At 41.3% G+C, this 24,871-nt stretch overlaps 3 protein-coding genes across 6 annotated transcripts in view; 2 read left to right on the top strand and 1 right to left on the bottom strand.

Annotated features, from left to right (window-relative positions):
- The first annotated feature begins 2,047 nt into the window (after positions 1 to 2,047).
- On the top strand, positions 2,048 to 6,519 carry tceanc (transcription elongation factor A N-terminal and central domain containing). The gene is made up of 2 exons (XM_080878635.1): positions 2,048 to 2,133; positions 2,290 to 6,519. Exon 2 carries the CDS (start codon positions 2,295 to 2,297, stop codon positions 3,264 to 3,266), a length of 972 nt encoding a protein of 323 aa, XP_080734761.1. The 5' UTR covers positions 2,048 to 2,133; positions 2,290 to 2,294; the 3' UTR covers positions 3,267 to 6,519.
- Positions 6,520 to 6,640: 121 nt separating this feature from the next.
- Positions 6,641 to 12,832, top strand: LOC308394357 (ras-related protein Rab-9A-like). Of its 3 annotated transcripts, XM_080878640.1 has the most exons (3): positions 6,856 to 6,970; positions 9,068 to 9,105; positions 10,875 to 12,821. In XM_080878640.1, exon 3 carries the CDS (start codon positions 10,954 to 10,956, stop codon positions 11,563 to 11,565), a length of 612 nt encoding a protein of 203 aa, XP_080734766.1. In that variant the 5' UTR covers positions 6,856 to 6,970; positions 9,068 to 9,105; positions 10,875 to 10,953; the 3' UTR covers positions 11,566 to 12,821. The 3 variants fall into 3 exon arrangements, with proteins under 3 accessions (XP_080734764.1, XP_080734765.1, XP_080734766.1); XM_080878638.1 differs by lacking the exon at positions 9,068 to 9,105 and having other exon boundaries at positions 6,641 to 6,970; positions 10,981 to 12,832; XM_080878639.1 differs by lacking the exon at positions 9,068 to 9,105 and having other exon boundaries at positions 6,837 to 6,970; positions 10,875 to 12,746.
- A 1,006-nt stretch (positions 12,833 to 13,838) lies between these two features.
- LOC308394356 (neuronal membrane glycoprotein M6-b-like) overlaps positions 13,839 to 24,871 on the bottom strand; it is a 54,118-nt gene continuing 43,085 nt past the window's right edge. For both annotated transcript variants that reach the window (XM_080878637.1, XM_080878636.1), the window contains exons 2-7: positions 24,019 to 24,205; positions 20,714 to 20,873; positions 20,015 to 20,183; positions 17,953 to 18,026; positions 17,796 to 17,861; positions 13,839 to 17,149 (exon numbers count right to left, since the gene is read on the bottom strand). In XM_080878637.1, the coding sequence (XP_080734763.1) occupies positions 16,997 to 17,149; positions 17,796 to 17,861; positions 17,953 to 18,026; positions 20,015 to 20,183; positions 20,714 to 20,873; positions 24,019 to 24,205 (809 nt within the window). In that variant the 3' untranslated portion in view covers positions 13,839 to 16,996. The remainder of the gene's footprint in view (positions 17,150 to 17,795; positions 17,862 to 17,952; positions 18,027 to 20,014; positions 20,184 to 20,713; positions 20,874 to 24,018; positions 24,206 to 24,871) is intronic.

Genomic DNA, 24,871 nt, shown 5'->3' on the forward strand with positions numbered 1-24,871 from the left:
GTTGCGTTAGAAATTGAGACAAATCAGTCAACGTTTTTTCAATCTTCTAATGTCCAATTTTTGGTGAGCGTTTGTAAATCGTAGCCTCGGCGACCCTGGGTGTGGTCTTCTGTTACTTCAAGGTTTGATGTGTTGTGCATTCAGATCCTTGCTGATGGCTGAGGTCAGAATGACCAGACTGCTTTGACCTGATCGAAAGGCAACAGTAACTAAAATAACCACTCATTACAACCATCTCAGCATCTCTGAATGTAAAGGTAAAAGAAAAAGGCTACAGCAGCAGCAGACCACACCCGGCGCCACTCCTGCCAGCTAACAGAAAACTGAGTCTAAGATTTTCACAAGTTCACCAAACGTTTCTGCTCCAGCGTTTAGAATTTAGCATAAACAACATCCAGCCTCAGTTCAGGCTGCTGGTGTTGGTGTAACGGTGTAGGGGATATTTTCCTGGCAGGCCTTTCGACCCTTGAGTACCAACTGAGCCTTATTGAAACACCACAGTCTACTTGAGTGTTGCTGCTGACCATGTTCATGCTGTCATGACCACAGTGTACCATCTCCTGCTGGCTGCTTCCAGGATTAAACACTGTGTTACAAATATCCTTCACAGTCATGAGATCCCAGCGTAATGCAGCACCAACGAGATGTGGTTAGACAGAAGATTCACATCACGGAGCCATGTGCAGCCAACAAATGGATGATGCTATCATGTCGATATGGATCAAAAACTCTAAGGAATGTTTCCACCAGCTTGTTGAATCTGTGCAACACAGAACTGAGGCTGTTCTGAAGCCAAAAGAGGGTCCAAACCAGTCCTAGCGGTGAGTTTACATTTGGTCTTCTTTGCTCACCATGAAAAGCACGAACTCCTTTTCGTTATATTATTTTAGTAGTTAGTATGAGTGTGTTCGAGTGAGTCAGTGCTGCATGTTTGGAAACAAAAAATGATGATGAATATGCCGTGCTGTTGGGAAAAAGGGAATAAAGCAGCAAAATAGGCAAACTGTCTAAAAAACAAACACAGACTAAATCAGCCTCCCTCATCACGTCAGCAATTTCCGTACACTCCATAAATCCCTAAAGGTATTATTGAATTGTTTTGTCAATATTCAGATATGCTCCCATTCAGACAACATCCAATTAATACATAATCAACCTTTCAGCCATGCAATTAAGCCTCCATTTTTCTCTCATTCACGTCACCGTCGATGGTGTGATTACATCAAACCATGTTCCAGGTTTCCACGAAATACTAACAACTACGTGCAAACGGATACGTCCGCTGGAACGTTTCTGGTCTTAGCTCCACAACCATGAATTATCCTAAACACTCAATCATCTTCTTCCATCACAACATGTAATTGCAGCACAGCTGAAAGACTTGCCTCATCTTGTCACGAGATGTGTTCCACTAAATTCCTGTCTGCAGGTCATTTGGCTGCTTGGATGCGAGGATTACACGTTTCTGCACGCCGAACCAAATATCTTTCATCTCGATCTCAGGGGCTGAAAAGAAGGAACACAAGGCTATAATAATAGCCATTAATGCAACACACATTTGAAATCGAACACTTTGTCTGGACAACACCCTCAGCTCCTCGTGTGGTTTAGCGCAGGTTCATCCACATTTGTTATTGTGGGAAAAACAGGAAAGAGGCGTTAAAATAGACAGAAGTTTGGCCATGGGAGTAACCTGCAAAATCCAAAAGCACACACCTAAATCCTCACATAAAGCACTAATCCCACAGTACATTTTAGATAAATCACAGACTGACAGCACAGCTGGAAGGCTCTGCTGGGATACTTTCAGATTAAACAGGCCACAGTGTACTCAAAGGATGATTCGGGGATTCAGGGTCACTTTCATTGCAAAGAGGTTTCATTTATAATATTGCATCAATCCCTGTTTTTAGGGAAAAAAGATTGCATACATACATATACATATAGTTCCATTTTAAGAAACTGATGGGAAACTACCTGCACTACCCTCTCTTTGTGAGGCTACAGCTCCATCTAGAGGTGAATGCTGGCATTTTTCTCCCGTGAAGACACATTCAACATGGCTGCTCCCGTGTAGACGTTTGCTAGGTTCACTGTTAGCAGGAAGAAACTGCAAACCATGAAGGAACTCAAGTAAACACGTGCAAAAGTCTATTTTAATGTGTTTCTAAGTGGTACATACTGCTGTGCTTTCAGGAGAGCACTGCTTCATTTTGCAGTGAGGGGCAAACATCACCACATTAAGAAAAAAACATTCATTGTTTCATCTTTGCTTTTGTGTCTTTGCAGCCACGATGGATCCAAAGGAGATGCTCCGCTGTGCTCTTCAGATAGAGAAATTCAGTGCAGACAGAAGCTATGGGAACATCATGACCCTCCTTGGTGACCTCCAGAAGTCTCACGTCACAGCGGAACAGCTGGAAACAACGGACATCGTCAAAGTGCTCTACAGGCTCCTGAGAACCTGCAATGATGACAGCGTGAAGAAGACAGTCAAGAGCTTGCTGTCCAAGTGGAAGAGACAGTACACGAAGGACAGGCAAGGGGTGAAGTGCACAGAGGAGAGTGAGGATCCTGAGCTCCCTGCCGGTGTTTCTTTACCAAAAGAGGCCGTGGGTGGTGCGGTTGTTGCCCAAACATGTGATGGTGGAGAGGGGAATGCTGCAGGAGAACAGTCATCTATGCAGGCTAAACCTGGACCCAAAGCTCATACTTCTGCTTCATCTCCAGATAACGTGAGGACCAAATGCGTGCAGCTCCTCCTTGCTGCCCTCTGCCCCTCTGCCCCCGATCAGCACAAGGCTGCTGAGTTGGCGCGAGACATCGAGCGGCACGTCCACGAACTTCATAAACACAACCAGGTCAAATATAAAGCCTGTGTGAGGAGCAAGGTGGCCAACTTGAGGAATCCCAAAAGCGGCCACCTGCATCAGGGCCTCCTGAGCGGCTCCCTGTCCCCCGAGGCCTTCGCCCGCATGTCTGCGGAGGATATGGCCAGCGCAGAGCTGCGGCAGCTGAGGGAGGAGTACTCCTCCCAGGGCGTGAGTGAGAGGCAGCTTCCTCAAGGGATAGAGGGGACGCGGACGGAGAAGATTCGCTGCAAAAGATGCGGGGGGTCCGACTGTAGGGTGACGCAGGTGTCCAGAGGGGTTCTGTTCTTGCCTGCGTGGGTGAGGCAGGGCGGCCCAGACGAGGATGCAATGACCTTTGTGACCTGCAGCCGGTGTGGCCAGCAGTGGTACCACAGCAGCTGGGTCTGCCTCTGAATCCACATGGATAACATACATGACTCAGCAGCTAAGAGCAGGCTAACTGATAATGAAAATAACAGATTTTTAACAGTCATGCTGTGTAGAACTTTCATTAATGATTTACTTTCTTATTTTTGACGTCTATGGAGTTAAAAATGTTCAGAAATCTGGAACATGACCTTCTTAGATTCCTAGCTCAGATACTCAGTGTTGCTAGTTTTGAAATAATACATTTTGAAGGCTTTTCTTTACACATTTACATAATACATTGACTTAAACTGCCATTGTTGCAGATGAATCACCAGCCATTTAGTTGATTGGTTGTTTCAGCTGTTCTGCCCGCTGTAAAATTGCACCCCTAGTACATCATTTGGTATTATAAAGGCTTTCCTGTGACCAGTTACATGATTTGAGTGTCATAAACTCAGCTCTGAAACAGGAGGATTGGTCACATGGGATGCAGAGTGGAAACTTGTGGTTTAAATCAGATTTTTCCCACAGGATTTGTGCTTTGTCTTTCATGAAGTGACCACTCAAACCCACAGCTGAAAGCATAAACTGTATCTTTACTGGCTGAAATGCCAAGTCATTGCAGTCTCCGACTGAAACCATGGGTTTTCAAGAAGCAGCTGTCGTCATCTTCTTCCCGCTGAATCATTTCCTGTGTCTCTACTCTCTGTAATAGCCCTTCGTTTTATTTCTACTTACAGTAGCTCATTTAACTGCTTTTACTGGCCGCTCTCTCTTACATTACTGATCTAAAGATCCATTAATGCCTTGACCACTGGCGGGGAATTCTTTAAAACATGCCTCTGCTCTACAGTATCATTTGTGGCAAACTGAATCCAGCAGATGAGACATGTGACCCCCGAAGTACTCTGAGCATGTGAGCCAGTAATCTGCCCTCCCCAGCAGCCGGAGGGGCGGATATCCCGTGGTGCTCCAGCCAGCGTGGCACAATGACTCACATACACGTCACTGTGATGTCACATGAAGCAGTCTTTATGTGTGTGTGAAGATATTACAGAGAAAATCACTTATTTTTATCCTCAGCTGTTCTTCCTGCGTCATTATTTATGTCACGTCCTGGCCCACTGCAGCTTTTCTGATCTTTGCAGCAGACTCATTCCAGGATGGCCGAAGGTAAAATGGCCAAATATGAAAAAACAAACAAACCATATCTTTCCAGTAAGTGTTTGGTGTCTCAACACTGGTGCATTTGTCTGTAATCCATCTCCTCTCACGTGCTCCTTATCTTTTTAGTAGATAAGGAGCATTTTAGTGGCGTGGCCTGTCAGATTGATGCTCTGCAGCCACATACAGCTGTGGTGAGGAGTTTACATCTGCTCATCAAGGGCATGGCTGTGATGCTAGTTTTGGGCTTTTAATGGTTTCTTTGAGCTGTTTTGTTTTAAGGGTGGAACGATTGTATGGAATCCATTTTTAATTACTCTAAAGAACAGTCATGTGCTGCAGGTTCTACAACGTCTTAACAAAGCTAAGGCCTATTAGCTCCTCATTAGGGATTATGATTGGGTGCAGCAGGGAGTTTATCTTTGCAGCATAAAAAGGATTTGTTTGACAGCACTCATTGGACTGACTCAGAATACTCAGAACAACTGGAAAATTCAAGGAACTCACTGAAGAGACTTGTAGATTTACATAAGTTGGAGTGGCAGCTGTTGGCGAGATAGTTAGGACTGCTGTCTTGTAGCAAGAAGGTCTTGGGTTTGAATCAACCATTTTTCTGTGTAGAGTTTGCATGTTCTCCCCAAGTCTGCTTGGATTCTCTCTGGTTACTCCGGCTTCCTCCCACAGTCCAGTTAGAGGGGTTAGGTTAGCTGATGAGTCTAAATTGCACGTAAGTGTGAATGTGAGTGTGAATGGTTGTCTGTCTCTCTGTGTTAGCCCTGCGACAGACTGGCAACCTGTCCAGGGTGTACCCCGCCTCTATCCTATGGTAATTGGGATAGGTTTCAGCCCTCCTGGTTCCCTGAATTGGTTAAAAGGAAGGAAGGAAGAGAATGGATGGATACGCAAGTTGGGAAGGTCTCTTGGAGCCATTTCTAAGCAACTGCAGATTCCATAATTGTCAGTTCAAACAATTGTACAGATGTGTCACCATTGGAAAAAGAACCAGAATGTCAGATTTGTTAGGATGAAATTGGTTAGGATATTCCAGAACAGCCCAGGAACCACCAAGGCTCAAGCCTGAAATGGACTGGAAAATCCTGGAACACCAGTGTCACTGTCCAAGGTAAAGTGAGTTCTATCCCCTGGTCCAAAGTTGACACTGTTAAGGTCAAATGAAATTTAACAGTTGCTCACATGGACAAGCCGATGATGTATGTTTTGGTGGTGGTAGCATCATGTTCTTGGGCTGATTTGCTGCCAGTGGTTCTGTATACAGCACAAGGTGGATGCAATAATGAAGAAGGAGGATTATTACCTCCAAATTCTTCAAGTAAACCTCAAATTGGAACTTGGACACAGTCGGGTGTTTCAGCAGGACAATAATCCCAAACACACATCAAGTTTATCAAATTTCGCTTTGAAATTGATAGAGCAGGCTAACATTAATCTTAGGTATTCTCAAAGTCCTGACCTCAGTCCTAAAAATGTGTGGACTATGACTAAAAGCCAGTGCTGTGCAAAGAAACCAACCAATTTAAATGAACTCCACTCCTCTGGGAAGAATCATTAATAAAATATACAGAATTATACCCAAAGATTGTTAATGGCTATGAAAAGCATCTGGTTGAAGTACAACTGGCAAAGCAACAACCAAATATGAGTGTGTGTGTTTATACTTTTGACCCTGTGTGGCTTAGAGAAAATCCAAAATAAATTTGAACTTTTGCACCCAGTTTTAGTTTTCTAAACTCATCAAACATGTGTGTAGTACAATCATTCAACAGCCCCACGAATAATTAAAAGCCCAGAATGGCCATGTGACTCATGAAGAGTGTATGTAAACTTCTTACCACAGCTGTACCTCCTTTCCTTCTCGTACATATTTGCAAAACATTAGTCTGAGCTCTTTACTTCTGCAGACGAATAAACCTACAGAGGTGCATAAATGTTTAATATTTGCACTTGTTGTTGTAGTGCAGGAGGGACGGTGTTGCAGTTTGTGGATTATGATCCCTTCAAACGATTCATATCTGCTTAAAACCTCTTAATACAAACATGTCATAGTGGTGGTTTGTAGAGGCCTGAAGTAGTAAACGTGTATTTAACGAAACAAAAACAAGACAAAAATCTTAATATAATTCAATAAAACTGTGAAATCTTTGATTTTGTTATACTTTCTGTCATTTTCTGCCTTATTCTGGAACACTTTGGAGGATCGCAGTGTCTATTTCAAACCTACACACACACACACACACACACACACACACACACACACACACACACACACACACACACACACACACACACACACACACACATTGCCAACTGTATATTTCACTTTCATTTCTTCACAGTGAGAAACTCACACTAGACTGTGGATGCGTCGGTTTGATCCAGGAACGCGCCTGGTGACGGGAGGCGTGACAGCCCCTGCCGGGTCATATGAGCGTCATCCGCAGCTGCGGGGCCAGAGAGCAGCGGCAGGGACACCGCAGCGCCATGTCACCGGCTATCAGCAGCGGCCCATCGGGGAAAACGGGAGGAATTTAACCGCTAGAATCCAGCACCGATTGGCACATCGACAGGTACGGTTACCGAAAGGCGAAAAGTTCAGTTTCAACCGCGAAAATACCAACTTTCTGTGGGTTTAATTGGATTAGGAAAGTCGGGAATGTGCAACTACCAGCGCGCCCATTATCGGACAGCAACAGTTTTACGAGAGGCTTCCATTATCGGACAAGCTCAGACTTCTCTTTAAAAGGATTTGTCTCCAGATTTTGACGTCGACTAAATACGCCTAACAATAATAACATTTTCATACGTCATGTGCGCCGATTCTGCAGTGATGAACACCTAATTTGAAAGCAAACTTAGAGTGTATGGCTGTTTCATCGAGGTGTTTCCTTTAACTGTTTAATGCTGTTTTGTCAGCAAGTGGTACAAATGACAACATTATTCATCATCATCATCATCATCATCATCATCATAATAATAATAATAATAATAATAATAATAATAAAGAAACTATGAAAAACATAAGCGTTACTCGAGGTTTCCTGCGTGTCCGAAAATGGATCTAGTGCGTGTTTGCCAGCTGGAAAGCCCCAGAATGCTGACTCTGTGCTGTCATTATAATGTAGTAACTTATAGTGCAAACGCTTCCTGTGCCTCTCACGGCGACGTTTACAGCCTACACACAGCCAGCTGTCTGAGAGGGCTTAACTGGTATCACATGTGGCTGCAGCTGTTTCAGCTCTTCGTGTTGTTTACGGATATAATACTGTCAATTATTAGCTCTCCCTCAGCTGAGGTGTGTCACCTGAACGGCCTGTGCTGCCGTGACTCACGGCTGATGATTACCCTGCTGACTGAGCATAATGGCTGCTGCTTTGATTTGAAGATGCAGGATACAAGGTTGTTTTATTTTGAAGGCTCAGAAGTGCAACATTGGGAGGAAACGCACATTTTCATGGAGGAAAAATAAAGACGCGCACACACACAGACACACACAGACGCATAGCAGCCCTCTCTTCAAATTGTATCCTGCTGAATGAAGCACATGACTCTTGAGTGAGTGACTGTGTGTGTGTGTGTGGGTTCTTTCCCGTTTCTTTTTTCTGCTGCATTGCTGCTTTTAGAACTGTCACAGGTTCTTTGAGCAGCTCTGTGCTTAAAGTTTTAATTGCAAAGACATTATTTGCCCCACTTTGGTCCTTCAGCCTATTTTTCAGTCAGAGGTGACTCTGCAACTCAAACTTTCCTATGGAGCGGTGGGTTTAGTCCGTTCTTCCCCTAAACTGTTGCAGACAGCACGTGATTTTTACATGTAGGACATATTATATAACAATGCTCAGAAACGTGTCTGAGCAATAACTTAAAGTCACAGTCATGGTTATTTAGAGCCGTTAGCAAGCACCGTCACCTGGAAGCAGCATCATGGACATGTGGAACAGCAGCATGGGCTGTTTTGGTTCCTTTACTTCACCCCTGTGTGTGGAGAAGGCAGAAGTCATAATAGACTTTGTAGTGAAGTGAAACTGAGCGTTAAACCAGTCAAAACCGCCCACTTTTTCCACTTTATGTGTCTCACGTGTGCTTTATGAAATCTTAAATGTTTCTCTTTGCTCCTTCCTCCTCTGCTGTGTCCCCTGTTGTGTTCATGCCGCCTTTTCTGTGTCTCTGTCGTCTCTGCAGTGGTTGAACTACCATATTTGTTCTCTTGACAGTCAAAGGAATAAAATCCTGCAGAAAACTACAAATGATAATTAGTGTACTTTTAGAATAATCAAACAAAATGGTAGCATTGTAAAAAGGATTTGAGGACAGACTGTATTACGCTGAAGGAGTGTTTCAGCCACTGAAACCCACTGCATGCATGACATCAAACGTAGAACATAAGGATTGGTACCTGTGTGAGTAATGCGGCGGTGCAGTCTCACCGTGGCTGTGATAGATGAGGTGATGGTGTTCGTGTGACAAAGCCGTTAGAGTGCCCACGTTTGCCTCAGAGATGATCCTGAAGACTGTTATCCTGAAGGTGCATGAAAAGTATGCCAGTGTGTGGGACAGGATTACATTTGCACTTAAATCCTCATTAGGCTGTTTTTTGTCTTTGCCGCTGAGCCTTCGTGGGTTAAACCCTTGGCCACTTCACGATCTGCGACTCTCTGTCTGTCTTACAGGCAGCTGATGCTGAAGTGATCGATGTGCAGAAGTAACGGTGAGGAAAACTCTCTTGTGAATGACTCAGCAGTCCTGTGATCGGTGTCCATGTGATGTTTAGCAGGGGTCATTTCATGCACAACATTGTGCACATGGTATAGTAGCAAGTGTATTTGTTGCATAGAGTAATGAGGGGGCTGTGGCGGTTTAATAGGATTAGCTAGTCTACTGACTTGAATCAGATGTTCACGTGGTCCAAGTTGGAAATCATGCAAATAATACTTGAAGGCCACAAAAGAACTTGGAGAAGTTTTAATGATCCATTTTCTTCCACTTCTCCAATTCAGGGTTGTGGTAGGAGTCTGCTCCAGCTGTGATACGCAGGCAGGTTGTCAGTCTGTCACAGATCAAACCACTGTCATGATCATATCCACAGCTACAGCCAGTTTAGAGTCACCAGTTAGTCTAACGTGATTGTTTTGGGACTGTGGGAGGAAGCCACAGTGCTGAGAGAGAACCCACACAGAAAGGCCACAGAGGATGGATTTGGACCTTCCTTTGTTGTGACCGTGCAACCCACAGTTCATCTGATCTCAAAGTATTTGTAAAGCAACGTGTCAATGTGTGGAAGATGCTCATACAGAAAAACAAAGAAAGCAAATGTGACAAATTTTCCTTCTCCTTTGGTTCAGCTGCTGTTTCCAGCTCATATGTGCATCGATTTATCGACGATATTCTCTTATTTGCAGGATTGATAGTGTTGAATCCAACAGCAATGCACACCCCAGGGTTCGGCTTTCTCTTTAGTAATTTATGAGTTACCCAAGTTTTTTTGTGTGAGATTCACCTTTTGTTCTTTAATAATTGAACTGCAAGTTTATTTCCTCGATTATTTAAAGAACTCTTGATTAGAAAACTGTAAACGTGCAGTGCCTGTTAGCATTTTTCACATATGACTTCTTTTACATCTAAATTTCACAAAACTCGAATCTATGATGGGCAGCCAATCAGAACAAGAGGACACAGAAGATGAACTGAGAGGCTGCTCCAAGCCCCTATATCAGATAAATGAGGATTATTCTGAACGCTGAAATCATGCAAAGCTACTTTAGTAGAATCCAAGAATAACAATATGAAATCATTTCAATAGTTCCTGTTTAAACATAAATTGTGCAGCTAAAAATGGGAATTAATGTCACTGGGAGTATTGTTTAGCACAAGGTCACTAACTGGAAGTGTTTTGAACCTTGCAGCGTGTTGTGGAGCAAACAACCACACCCTGCAGGTAGCTTCATCCTTCCTCATTCTCATGCTTCCTCATAATTCTTACCTTTATTTACTGTTTAGCTGAATGGCTTCTTGAACACAATGTTTCTGAAGCGCATTCAATAACATACTTTTGTACTTATGACCTTAAATGAAGGTATTTTGCCTCCGCCTGCTGTTGGAGCTACATTGTGTACCCCACTTTTGCACATATATACTGGTAGAGTACTAATACTGCAGTGCAGAGCCGAACGAATTCGTCTGTTTGTCTCGTTTTTATATCATTGTGCAGTGCTGTGAAAGTTTCTCTAGGAAAATGGGGCGTTTTACTGAATTGATGCAAACATACATGCGATTACAGTAGATGAGGCACAAACAGAGCATGTGCAATTCCAACCAGCTTGAGGGTGAATATTTGGTATGACCACCTTCATTCATCATATTACCATGAACATTTGGAACTTAAGTAAAATAAATAGATCTGTTTTTATTTTCTTTTGTTTGAACATTTCCATATTTAAAACGATTCTTTGAGTTGATCGTGACTTTTTTCCTCTGCAGGTCAAACTGCTTCCTTCATCGTTCGGCCGTCCCGTGCGGTCTCCTTGCTCAGAGTAGTCAGTCCAAAGCACCAGGCTTCATGATGTCCAAATCCGCTCTCTTAAAGGTGATCCTTCTGGGGGACGGTGGCGTGGGCAAATCGTCACTCATGAACCGATACGTCACCAACAAGTTCGACTCGCACCTCTTCCACACCATAGGCGTGGAGTTCCTGAACAAAGAGCTGGAGGTGGACGGGCGCCGCGTCACCCTGCAGATCTGGGACACGGCGGGTCAGGAGCGTTTCCGCAGCCTCCGCACGCCGTTCTACCGCGGCTCCGACTGCTGCCTGCTCACCTTCAGCCTGGACGACGGACAGAGTTTCCAAAACCTGGCGAACTGGAAGAAGGAGTTTACTTACTATGCTGACATAAAGGACCCCGACAGCTTCCCCTTTGTGGTGCTGGGAAACAAACTGGATATCCCTGAGCGTCAGGTGTCTGGGGAGGACGCTCGAAAGTGGTGTCGCGAAAACGGCGGACACCCGTACTTTGAGACGAGCGCCAGGGACGCTACGAATGTAGCGTCGGCCTTTGAGGAGGCAGTGCGTCGCATTCAGATGACAGATGACAGAGATGGTCACCTCATCAGCACTGACACCAACACGGTGGACTTGCAGAGGAAGAGTCAGGCTCAGAACAGCTGCTGCTGAGCTCAGCCTTCAGTGTGTGACAGGAAGTGAGCGAGCAGGAGATCATGTGATACTCCTGCAGAGGGCACACAGGGAGTGTGTTTTCTGCAGAAAATGGGAACTGGCGGTGGCTCAGCAGCTCCTCCACAACGCAGCCTGTGACGTCCTCGGCTGGAGTCTTGATGCAAATCAGCAGTTTTGTGCAGTTATTCATGATTTCTACACGTTATGATGTCGGTTACATTCAGTCTCTCACAGAAACAAATTGAATCATTAACATTTCTCATTTGGATGTTTCGATTTATAAATTGTGAATAACTCAAATGGGGTTTTCAATTTATTAAAAAAAACAAAGAAAACAAGCTAAATTGTGTCACCTCTAAACCACTAAACACAGGATTTCCACCAGTTGGTGTTTCAGACTCGCTGATGGTTTTCATGTCACTGATGGAGCTGCGTCTGGAAGCCACAGAAAGTCCTTTACGATTGTTTTTGCACACCGAAGCAGACGCTGTGCTCAATATGAAGGAGTAAAACTTAAGCTACAAAATGGCTTTTACAGCAGTTTAATACTAATTATCCTTAAACAGACCTGCGAGTTAGATGCATACCTCTCAGAAAACAACCTAAATTTAAAGCTAGTAATGTTTTTGTCTTAGAAACACACGACACACCTTCTTTTCCATCTATATAAACACATAAATGGATGTAAACTAAATGATATTATTTTCTATTTTGGCAGCGTCATAATGCCAAACCAGATATTTTCAAAATGTTGCTAGCTGGAGTTAATGTTTTGTGTTTATTAGTATTTATTCATCAGCTATTGTAATGCTTAAATTACTGTAATTATGGTTAAAGGAGTTTGTGTTTTTTAAACTGATAATAAAACAGAACCCAAAACTGGAGAAACACCTGGTATCTGTACGGTTCACTTGTGTTGCAGTACCATTTTAATCCACGAGGTGGTGCTCCTGTGTCAGAAAATGGTGAGATCGTTCGAGCGTCACACTATTCTTCCTGTATGTTAGCATTAGACCTCAGATGTGTTAGAAATTAGGCTGAATGTTAGGAGAGCTCTCCTTGGACTCTAAATAATATCCATTAAATAATAAAAAATGTTTTGCAGCAATTTTGTTAGAACATGAGTGAAAACACCCGTGTGGGCAGACTGAGTTTGTGTGGCGTCTTTCAGTTTCTTTATAGTCTGGAACTGTAGGTGTTCAGTAGTTTCACAGCTCAAATATTTAGAACCACATGCTTGCCTGAAAAAAAATGATCATATCTGCTAATTTCCTTTGGCATTCTGAGAAAGAAACATCTACTTTTCTCTCCCCGTGACACAGACGGTGGCAGCAGCATGCAATTATCTCAGCTGGAATTACCTGTGATTTCAGAAATGACTTTTTCTTTTTGTCCTGCTGGCAAAGCTGCCAAGCTCATGAGTCATGTAGGATTTTTATACTCTGGAAACGACTTCAAAGATTCAACTAATCTAACGTTTTAATTTGATGTATGCATTGCTAGAATAATAGACAAACAGGTGTTACTAATGCTATTTGGCACAGAGTCTTAATTAATGTAATTATTAACGCTTGTGTTTATCTACTATTTTAGATCAAAAAGGCTACAATGCAAATGATTGTTTTAATTAGCGCTAAAATGTTTAGTTAGATCACTATTGAAGCTTCTTCATGCCACTTGAAAAATAAATAAATAGATAAAATGTATTTATTTAACAGGCAGCCAAGTCAAAATTTCAGGTTACTGACTTAAAATTTTGAGATGATCTGATTATTTATCCATTGGAACAGTCAGTGAACAGAAGATTAATTTCTATGCCAAGGCACGATCCAAAGAGGAAGTATTAAGTGTTCAATGCCATTTGTTTGCCATCACGATAACACAAAAAATACCAAGATGAACTTGGAAAGTTTAAATGATCAGTAAAAATGATTAAATCCCAAATCAATCCAGATCACTCTTTAAAAATAACAAAACAGCATAACGACATTAAGAGAATATGCTCATGTGTGCCCTTTTCCCTTCAACATTGCTTTTTATTTAGAGAAATGTTTGATATTTAAGCTGAAGCTTTGCATTTTGTTCCCATTACTGTACAAAAATGCACTCCAAGCGCTATTCTGCTGTGTTTTTCTTTTTTTTTTTTTTATACATTTTTGATTCAAATCACCAGTTGGAGCCTTAAGAGAAGTCTCTTATCTATACTTTCACTTTAATTTTTTAAATAAGTGTCCATAAAAATCACAAGGAAGAGGCGGGAGGCAACGGTGTCACGATAATAAAAAATATCGGTTTTACTAGAGAAGGTTACAAAAATCATCACTATATAGGAGTCATAGAACTATTTCCAACTTAAAAAATAAAACCATAATGAAACACCTACAGGGACTACAATGCCATCAAAGTACAATGGAGTTTTCTTTAGAAAAGAGTGGGTGGAAGGGGAGGAAGGAAGGGGGCAAACACCGCCTACCATAGTTGTCATTACAATTGACTACACATCACCTGAAAAACTGCAAAGACACAGTCATGTCTCCTTCATGCAAATAACAAGGAAACAACAACACCCTGACACGCATCGTCTTATAGGAAATTGAAGTTTGCCTTTACATCGACCTGGCGGCAAAGCACGTATATTTATCAAACATAACACACATGGCAATATAGTCCTTTTTTTTACAGAATAGACAGCTGCACACATGGACAATACTGACATGCTTCATCTCATCAAAGTTCAAAAAATTGTTTTCTTCAGTGTTTTTTGAGGGTGAACTAACCAGTAATGACTGATATAGAATATAGTTCATGATTATTAAACAATATCTGGTTATAAAATTAATGTCTGAAAATTCCTGACTTGTTTTATTCAGTGTAAACATCCAAAAACAGTCTCTGTGGCTCATTTGAGAGGCATGACGTATAAAAAAAAGGAAATAAAATAGGAGAAATGAAGAAAAGAGTGACTCCCCCTCATGTCTCGAGTCACTCACTTGGTCGGCCGTCGAACAAAAATAAGCACAGACATGTTCCATAAAATAATTAGTACTAATTTACAAGAAGAACTCAGCTGCCTAAAACTGGTAAAACATTAATAAAAATCAATTTCCACTATATTTTTTTTGTCACATTTTAAAATGTATACGTCACAAGCACCTCAATCCATCATATCATGTGACTGCACTTTATCCCTCTCACGACATATCATTTAAGATGTTACATTACAATTATTATATCAAATGCAGAACTAGTATCTGAGTGCTAAACACATATCTCAAAGGGTACATTTACATATATTTGTGGGAAAAAAATTGCATGGCAAATGACTGATTGTGTTCTCATTGGTTTGGGAACGGAGCTATTTCATGTTTTTAGGGTCATTCGGCTATTTACAGGTGAACTTTCTCAAAAGAAGGAAGTGAAAGAAGAAGTTTTTACTGTATAATTCACACAGGACTGCAGTCTGGAGAAGAGTTTAAATGGTGATGTTTTAGGAAAAGTACACAACTGGTGGAAAATCAGACTTGGTTTAATACCTGAGGTGTGTGTCTGTTGTTTAAGACCCGGACAGATTTATCTTTGATTTCTGCTGCGGCTGGTGGTGAGTGTAGCAAAACCCCATTTTGGTCTTCAAAAGATCAGTTTCATATTCAGAAGTATGCTAATATGTTTTCTTGCCAAGAGCTAGATGAGTAGATCCATACCACCTTTGTCAGTAAATAAACATCAAGCACTAAAATGCGTAAGAAAGTACTAAAATGATGTACTTCTTTACTTGCACTTGCTGTTTTGAATGCATAAATGCATTAATACTAAAAAGTATGGCTACAGGAAGTGTGTAAGGCTGAACTTCTCACTTTTAATAATGACCACCATCTTGTAGCGGAAAAATAACAGAAAAAGAGGAACCAGCAAACATTAGCCAAGAACTGGAAAAACAAGGCCCTTCAATTAATTATTAGCCCAAAAGTGGTAACGGAGGACCCATCAAACAATTTTTAGCTATGAACTGGAAAAGGAGGGCTTTACAAACAATGTTTCAGCCAGCAGGCCCTACCAATGCTAGGTAGCTAGCTAGCTAACAGCAGCAGATATCTTTCTTCAGCTGCTTGCATTAGTGTTTTTTGTGTTTGTTTTTGGATTGATTTTTGCATTTTGTATTACTTAATCATCTTCATTGTAGAGTGAATTAGGTTAATATTTGGTCGGCGTCTCAACAAAAAGGAATGTTCACAAAATACATTAGCTAGCGCAACAATTGATCCAACGCTACAACTGTTGTTTCTGTAGGTGCATGACTTGCTGAAACAAATCAAAATTCATACACTACATGATTATGTACACTGTGTACTACACTGAAGTGAAACATCTTAAATCAGACACAATACCAGTCTTTGTGTTTCCAGTCTTTATGCTAACCGTAGCGCTATGATGAAGCTTTTTACAAATCATACAGACAGCTTTTAATCATTTCCTCTAATCCTTGACCTGAAAGCAAATGAGCGTATTCCTCGAAGCTTTTCCTTGTTTCAAAGGTTGCTACCTCTCCGGTCTTAAATAAACTGTGAGTGCCTTAATGAGTAAATAAACTCTTATCATGTAAATGCATAATAATCCTTGAGATACCACATGATTTGACATAATTTTAGGTATTTCTATGAGAGAAGGGATTGGAGTGGTACATGTTTTTTAAGGGATTTTCATTGTCCCTTTTTTTTCTTTATTTAATAGTGCAACAACGAGCATTAGCAAAAGAAGTTAAAGATGGAAAGAAAAGTAAAGGAGAAAAACCTATGAGCGCAAAAACATAAAGAAGAAAAAAGATCATAATAGTATCTGGCATACTTTTCAGAGAGTATTAAAAAAAACAACAACATTCGTACACATTCGCACAATATATTCATATTCATATATATATGCATATAAAACACCAAAAAAACAGAGGAAGTTGATCACTGCCTGGCTTTTTATGGTCGATGCAGGCAGTGAACAATGTTTATCTTTTTTAGGCTGTTAGGAGCTGTGTGTCGAGAGGCTGTGTTGGCTCAGGGCGCGAGGCCATCACAGCCGGGCCACGTTCACGAGTCGCCGCCCAAAAGCACGAGGGAAGAGACGCTTCTGAACTGATGTACTGTACCTGAGCTCGACCCCGCGGGCGAGCTCTCCCATTCTGAAAGCATCCGCCTCCGTCTGGGCCTGCCACTTCTCCTGACTTTCTATTCTCTTCCCCTCAGGTGTGAGGACGTGCCCACAACCCTTAATGAACACTGCGGAAGGGAAGAGGATGGAGAATCAGGAGGTTTTGGGACTATCAAACATGACCGAGGTGGTTTGTTTTAACGGAGGGAAAGGGTGGGTGTTAGTTGTTGCAAGGGGATGGGGGGTTGTGGTGTGGAGAGAAGACGGATGGTGGTGTTGGGCTCTCTTGTCCTTATGAGTAGGAGGACGAGTTCTGGCCCTCCTTGGAGCGTGCCTCAGCCTCCAGATCCTGGTCATCCTTGGTCTTGATGTCCTGGTAATCGTGCGTGGAGGCGGCGCTCTTCAGATAGGCCCAGTTGGCCCCCAAAATCATCAGGTAGTGGATCTGAAGAGATACAAGATTTTTTCTTCATGTTCAAGCACAGGAACTAACTCCATACTACTACTACTACTTCTATTATTACATGCATTCAAAATGTGCTCAAAAACCTCTGCGTGCATGTTTTTGGTATGTCCTGTTACACCCTGTTTTACATCTGTGTGCCAAATCCCCAAGTGTCTCATCCCACACTACTGATTTGTGCCCACTGAAGTTTAGCGATGTCTAAATGTAGAAAACATCCAAATATATTAATAGAAACCAACCTGAGAACAATGAAAATGTTCCAGAGCAACATTACTGTACAAGCCAGTTTTCCTCAGTGACTTTTTTCTAGCATGTCTTTCCACCTTTTGTAACACATCAAAGTACACAGAGCTTCCAGCTGACCCTGTGCCAACATCTGGAGTACTGCTTAATGCTTTTTTTGAGCATCTCCATCTCCCTGGACTCAAAACAAAAAAGCCCACCTCCGCAGCAGAGTAAAACACTGACCCTTGGTGAGCGCATGCACAGAGGCGGGCTGCAGAAACCCATAGAAGGACATATGTGAGAGGCGGAGAGGTTGCCGTGGAAACAGATAATCATGCCATAGCAACATGCATATTTTGAGCGGCACACTACCGCATCGGTGGGATCATGAGGAGCTTACCAGTGCGATGACGGTGGCTCCGGCGCCGGCTAACGCAACGATGTAGAGGTGGTAGGACAAGTAGAACTGCGGGGAGAAAGAGAAGCTAGGTTAGTGAAGGGAGGAAAGGAGAGCGAGGGAATAAGGAAAAAAACAAAGGAGGTCAGCATCCTCTCACCTCACTGGTGTTACAAATCTCTCCCAGCGTGGCTCCGCAAGCTTTTCCTGGCGTGGCATTATAGGGAATAACACCTGCGGGATCAGAGAGATGAAACGTCACAGGACTGAGACAAGAAGCTTTTTCCTCCCCAGAGACTGTGTGATATGATTGAAGGCATTATGCATTAGGCGCAGATAAAGATTAAAGGAAACAGGGCTGCTGCTGGAAAAATGTGGGTCATTGTGAATCCCTTTTTCCTTTCTTTCTTTCTTTCTTTCTTTTTACTGTAGAATCACTTTAGGGGATTGCTGCTATAGGCTGCTATCTGTAAAAAACAAACTGTGTGCAGTTGCTTGTTTTAGCTTCTAAAACCTTTCCTCAATCACTCATCAGCTGGAGCTCCAAAACTGCTGACAATAATTTGACGACTGAGTAATTGGGGTTAATATTTCACACGCCGTGCTAGTGCAGCACCGCAGCCAATGAAGCATATGTGATCCTCATCCTACTTTGTAAGCGAGCCAGCTGTCTTTCAAATGTGGGTCACGTACTGTACGTTGGGCCATCAGACTGATGACCACACACGCAATCACAGGGGAGTGTTGCTGTGCTGTAACACTGCTTTGAGGTGGATTTTCATAGAGATCCAGTCACGCTCTCAATAATCTAAATGTATTCGTTTGACCTCTTCGTGCATAGACAATGACATTTAAAGTGGTTGGAGATGAATAGGTGACGTTTATAAGGAGGGGAAAGCCTGAAAAATTGTTCCAGAGTTTTCTGCCTGCAGGTAACGCCTGTGTGGAAATGAGAGAGGCACCTGGATGTTTTTCCTATTTTGCTGCAGACTTTTTAAAGTTAGCCAGAATATTTCTTGATCAGGGGAATTTCTCCTGAACTTTAAAGACCGGTACCATGACAGATTTATTATTTTTTAAGACATCTTTTGAAGATGGTTTTAAAGTGAACTGATTAGCATGAAAGCATGTTTCATCATCTAAATCTTTGGTCTGGTGCAGCAATGCCACAATTCTATTACATTTTATACAGCACTTTAAAATATTTTGTACAGATTTTCATAACCTATGATTTCCAAGTGTTGCATATCTTCTTGGATGTTTCCATACATACTATACTGTACATAGTAAACAGATACAGTGTATATATGTATATTTTTCATTGTGAGGTCGGCCATTTGCCTCAGGAAGAACCACTGTGTATACATTGTCAGTATGTGGTTTTACATGTGATTCGAAAAAAGAATAAAATAAGCCTAATAGGTTTAGGAGGAGGCAGTTTAGCTTTGTTATTCCTAATTTACATATAGCACATTTGAATAAACAAGCTCTCCTTCAGGCTGCATGTAGCCCTGCATATGAGCTAACATGAGTTTGGAGCAACAAGGAATGGTTGTTGAGTTACAAACGACACATCATCTGTACATATTATTTGCAAACTGTTTATAACCAAGTAATGGAGGCCCACCTGTCTGGCAGGTACTACTCCTGCACAAACTGTGATGAAAATGTGTCAGCTGTGATAACATAAGGTGGGCAGAACAAGAGCTACAGGAAAAATATAAAGGGCAGACTGGCCTTGTTGACTGGAGAAGGAGGTAAGAAACAATGCTAGGGAACTGCAAAGCCTTACAGCAATGACTATTAGAATAAAAACCAGGCTTTCAAAGATTTATTGGTGCTAAGTGATTAATTTATTTTGACAGGCTGCATGTTTCAAAAACAACTAAATTGACAGATTTCTCATCGTCAGTATCTGAACATTTATTATTGTTCCAGTGCTAATTTATGTAAGATTTTTTAGCCTCTCAATACTAATGTTTATCCTTTATAGGGAAAACTATGATATTAGTACAGAAAGATACAAAATATCTCATAAAAGTTCAGAGAATTATGAGCTAGCCTATACCTAGCTAGCCAACCTAGCTCAAATGGGCTAATGTCAGCCAATTTCACTTATAAAATCTACGTATGCCACACATGTACGGTTCATTCAATCACCGAAAGAATGCATCAGACATAAACTTAACTAATACAGTTCACGTCATTTCTAAGTTACTGACCGTACTGCCTGACATCCACACAGATGGAGTCAGGAGAAGTGATGTTAGCATAGGGAGATTTCATGGTAGCACAGGTATTCCACATGTTAAAGAAGAGGAAAACCGGGATCGCCGTGAAGCCGAAGATGGCAAGGAAGGCCAGGAAGAGGATGTAGGTCAGGAACATGAACTGAGGAGAGGAGACAAGTGGAAATAAAGAGAAAAATTGTGATTTTATAAAAAAGAAAAGAATATTTTTTAAAGGCTGAGATTGTTTATACGGACACAAATCAGAGGCAAATCAGGGTTTACGCTAATGTTAGCCGACATCTGCAGCAATTAGAGTAATCAGGGTAGAAAGGACAAACAGTGCCAGAGTTACCCTGAAGGCTCGAGTGGGATTTTAAGCATTTGTGTATGTGCAAGTATTTGTTTATATCTGTCTTCGTCATGCGCACGTGCTCATAAACGTGTAAATGCGTGTGACTGGGTCTCTGAAATACTTGATGACCCTTATTCAGGCATGTAAAGCATACTGAAGGACCGTTTTCTGTTTGTTGTTTTAAGCCACTAAACTACTTTAAGCAGGAACATTTTAAAATACACATCAAAGTCATTAAGTCTCATTTGGAGGCTTTAATTTGAAGTCTAACTGGGTCAGTGGGTGTGATGATTTGCAGCTGCTTATGTGTGCGTGTGTGTATTTGTGTGTTCACATACGAAGGCGGTGATGCAGCGTCCACAGACGGTGGTCTTGAAGTCACTCTGCAGCTCCTTCTTGATGGCGCTGGTGGTGTAAAAGCCCTCAGCCAACAGGACGATGGCGTACACAAAGAAGAAGGAGCCAATGCCATAGATGATGTACTGAAAAATCTGAATCCTGAACAAAAACAGAGGCAAAGCAAGGAATTAGCTTTAAACATCAAGGTTATACGAACCTGCACCAATGAAACCCTAAGCTAATGTTTTATGCTGTTTAATGTTAGCTCGTGTAAGCTAAAACCCTTTTTATTTTATGTTTCATTTAACTACTTTTACCTTTTTTTAAAGAGATAAAGATCAAGATTATATTGTATTATATTGACTATCGTTGGGTAACCTTAGATAATAGTACCATTAGCTCATGGTGGTTCATCTTAGCTAATGTTAGATGCAGTTTTTGTGGCTAAAGTTGGTTAAGGTTAGACATTTGTGATACATAATTTAAATTTTACTTAAAATGTAGACTTTTGGGACAAAGGGATGTGATACAGAGCTGGATTAATTGGTCAGGAAGCTTTGTTGTGCTTAAAGAATTTTCTATCAGTCTGTCTTTTTCCTGACTAAATCATTGTAATAACTCAGGTTATGTTCTGAGTTTCAGTTTAAAATAGATTCAGATCGCACAGTTTCGCTGATTCTACTATCCACAACATGTTTTAAGTATAATATAAATACTCTACTGTAGGATATGTGCAGCTTCAGAATGAAGCTGAAGTGTAATGTTACAGCAGCAGAACGGCAGCACAGTGTCACTGGCATTTGAATGCAGCTGGTGAAGCAGACAATATATATATGTTTTAATACTTGGTTCTAATCTCTTGCTAAGTCTTTTCTCCACTGCTGGAACTGAAGCTAGAATATTAGATTAAAAAACGGATTAGGGTATTTATTTTCAAAAACACCTATTCAGGCAACTTAATAATAACTTTTCTTTTGTTAGACTACGGGACAGTAATGTTTAATGTTTATATTTAAAGTTTCACAGCTCTAACGTGCAGCCATCACGTAAGAAGGAAACAGCAGCGTTAAAATACATGAATTTAAGTTAAAATGTTTATTTTAATGCTCTGCACTAAATCCCAAGATTACGATAGATAAAGATCGAAATATGAATTTGTCTTTCTTTCTTTTTTATGTTCCTTATAAATTTTAATCACCACTTTATCATCATAATCTGACGACATCTCTGAGTGGACTAGACAGAACTCATAGGGATGACTTTGTCAGCACGAAGAGTCAGATGACACATGAAACACCCCTCTTATAGCCTCTGTAGGAATTATATCTCACTTATCTTAACTGCACTACTGTATAGCTCTGTGTAAATAATCATTCTGTACATTCGATAATTTTTAACCCTACAACTGTTTACAACTTGCATAGTTCCCATTTCTGTATAGCTGTATATCTCAGATTCTGTAAAGTTATTTATTTCATATTCTGTATAGTTTTTCATATTTATATCCTGTTCATATCCTGTACATAGCTTGTACTCACTACAGCCTGTACATACTTATAGTTATAGAATATTCACAACATCATACCGTGTACATTATAACATACCATAATAGACCCATTTCTGTAATATACTCACATATCTATATTATTGCTAATATATATTGTAATATACCTATATCACTAAAGCACTTCTGGATGGATGCAAACTGCATTTCGTTGCCCTGTACCTGTGCATGTGCAATGACAATAAAGTTGAATTCTATTCTATTCTATTATGTGTACAAGTAGAGAACAGGAAGCAGAAAGGAAGGCTTAACAGACCATGTTGATAACCATCGTACTGAAATCTGTTTTCTCTGACTAGAGTTTGAACTTTATGATGATATGTAGACTATAGTGAAAGGTAATCAAAGACAGTTCTATCCACTAACTTATGGTTTATGAGAGCTTTTGTTATATTTCGGATTATTTTTTTAACATGTTTAAACCAAAATACTAGGGGGATTTGTTAGAGGTTTCTTTTGTGGGGCACATTGATGAGAGTTGTTCGCCATATTGGACAAAATACAACCACTGGTTGCTGGGGAAAGGTTTGCATTCTCTGATTAGCTGGTGTTTGATTATCGGAGGCTGTAATTGGGAGAAATCCATCACAAAGAGTGTGCTGCACCAAAAAAAACCCTTGTTGCTACAGATTACTGCAAATGCATGTAGTTTGCATGAAAGACGGTGGCTGTTATGGCCCTCTGCAACCCCTACTCAACTCAACTTACAGTGGCAGTGCAAGATTCTCTGGGTGTTTCCAAGGCATAAATGTCTATTATCTACACCTGACAAGGTGTGAATAAAAACATGCCTGAGGTTGGCTTAGTGTAGATGCCACTTTTTGCCTTTTTGCTTTGCGTCATGGGCTTTACAGTTTCATGATCACTCAGTGAATTAGTTGGCAAGTGTTTGCAGACGGGTCATGTTCAACATAAACTCTGGGTGATCACAGCTAAAGGTAATCACGAGGAGGTTCTTGGGTTTTGCATCTCTTTGTGACCAATTTCACCTCGTGGCTGCGAGCAACCTGTAGCAAATATTTATGGAATTAACTTTTCCTTCTTCTTTCTTTGCTTAACCTTAACCTGGTTTACAAATCCAAAATAGTTTATGTCATGTGGTTAGCAGTCATATAACTGCAAAACCTGAATAAATGAAAACAGAACTATACGGTCCATCGACTCCTTTTCTTTGCTGATTATCCAGGTCAGCATTGTGGGCCTAACTTAAGTTAGATAAAGATTTCTGAATACCTGACATTACAGAGTGTATAAGCACCCCAAGATTTATATTTATGTCAGGATCCATTTTAAATATAATCACCAAAAAATATATTTCAGTCCTGTGGGAGAAGATTAGGGCCAAAAAAGGGGGTTGGGGCTGGATTTTTGTTTTCCAGATTTTAATCTCAGATCCCTTTTTCCCCCCTTTCAGTGGCCCTAATCCTCTTCCATACAATTCTAACCTTGACCTTTTAAGTAATAATTTTCTGACTGTTTCTAACATGACCAGTTTACCAGTTTAAGGGTTCTAAGTTATGGCACACAATGTGGCGGGTTCTTCTCAGCAGATCATTGCAAGCATAATATCAGTAAATTCTGGTCATACCAGTTTTTAAGTAAAAGAAGGGGAGTAAGTGAAATACAGTGACAGGACTTATCCATGTCTAATCTTTTCCATAAGTGACATGTGATAAAATCATAAGTAAGAGAACGCCTTAGTGATGAACTACACTTGGATTAGAAACTCAGTGGACTTACACCACAGTGAGGGTGGCGTGGTCGCTAGATACCCTGGAGAAGTGATTCTCCAGCATGGTCAGAGTCCCAGTCAGCGCTACGTGGCCACATCCGCAGAACAGAGCCACACCTATGAAGCAGAGGATGGTGGCCACCAGCGAGGCATAGGGCACCCCGCCCAGACACTTGATGCAGCACTCGAAGCATCCTATAGGGGGAGACAAAGAGAGCCTGAGCCATAGGTGTTCTTTTGCATTTAGCTGCTAGAAAGCTTCAAAGACAGAAAGCTTTAAGGAAGGATACAAGAGCAAATAGGTCAGATTTGAAAGCACACACATGGCAAAATCGCAATTCAAATGTATGATTTTAATGAAAGCTGACTGTGGCAACGTGACATCTCACATAGAGACTTGTTCGCCTCTGCTGATGACACTCAGCGCAACACTCGACGGGCCTTTTTGTCCACCGCTCTTTGATTTTTACTCAGGCAGAAACCTGCATGGATGTTTGCACTGCTGGGGCTGAATCAAGCGTGCACGCTTCAAGGGCTTTATGCTCATCTTTCAGAGCAGAACACCTCTCCATGTCGGGAATGTCGAGCGGCTAATCACGGCATCATTCACAGTAAGAGTGTGTTCACTTTGAGCTGAATATTACATGTAAGCTGTGCTACTGTACATGCTGTACACGCTCAAATCTTAAAACTACTTAGTTTTTTTCTTTGTTATGACCAACTTGCAAGATTAACTCATGACCTAATCTACATGGGTTTAAAATAAATTCCTATGAGCTACGTTATTTTTGTAGACCAGAATGATTACAACAGATTTGGAGTTCTTATGCTTTAAGTATTTGGGATTTCTATGCAACAAGA

The sequence above is a fragment of the Rhamphochromis sp. 'chilingali' genome (genome assembly GCF_963969265.1).
Source record: "Rhamphochromis sp. 'chilingali' genome assembly, chromosome: 3".
NCBI lineage: Eukaryota > Metazoa > Chordata > Actinopteri > Cichliformes > Cichlidae > Rhamphochromis > Rhamphochromis sp. 'chilingali'.

Bases quoted from the DNA above. Each gene is read 5' to 3' on its own strand.
- tceanc (XM_080878635.1), top strand. From the start codon at position 2,295: ATGGATCCAAAGGAGATGCTCCGCTGTGCTCTTCAGATAGAGAAATTC.
- LOC308394357 (XM_080878638.1), top strand. From the start codon at position 6,764: ATGCGTCGGTTTGATCCAGGAACGCGCCTGGTGACGGGAGGCGTGACA. The intron at 6,971-10,980 runs GTACGGTTACCG...GCTCTCTTAAAG, and splicing joins ACCGATTGGCACATCGACAG to GTGATCCTTCTGGGGGACGG.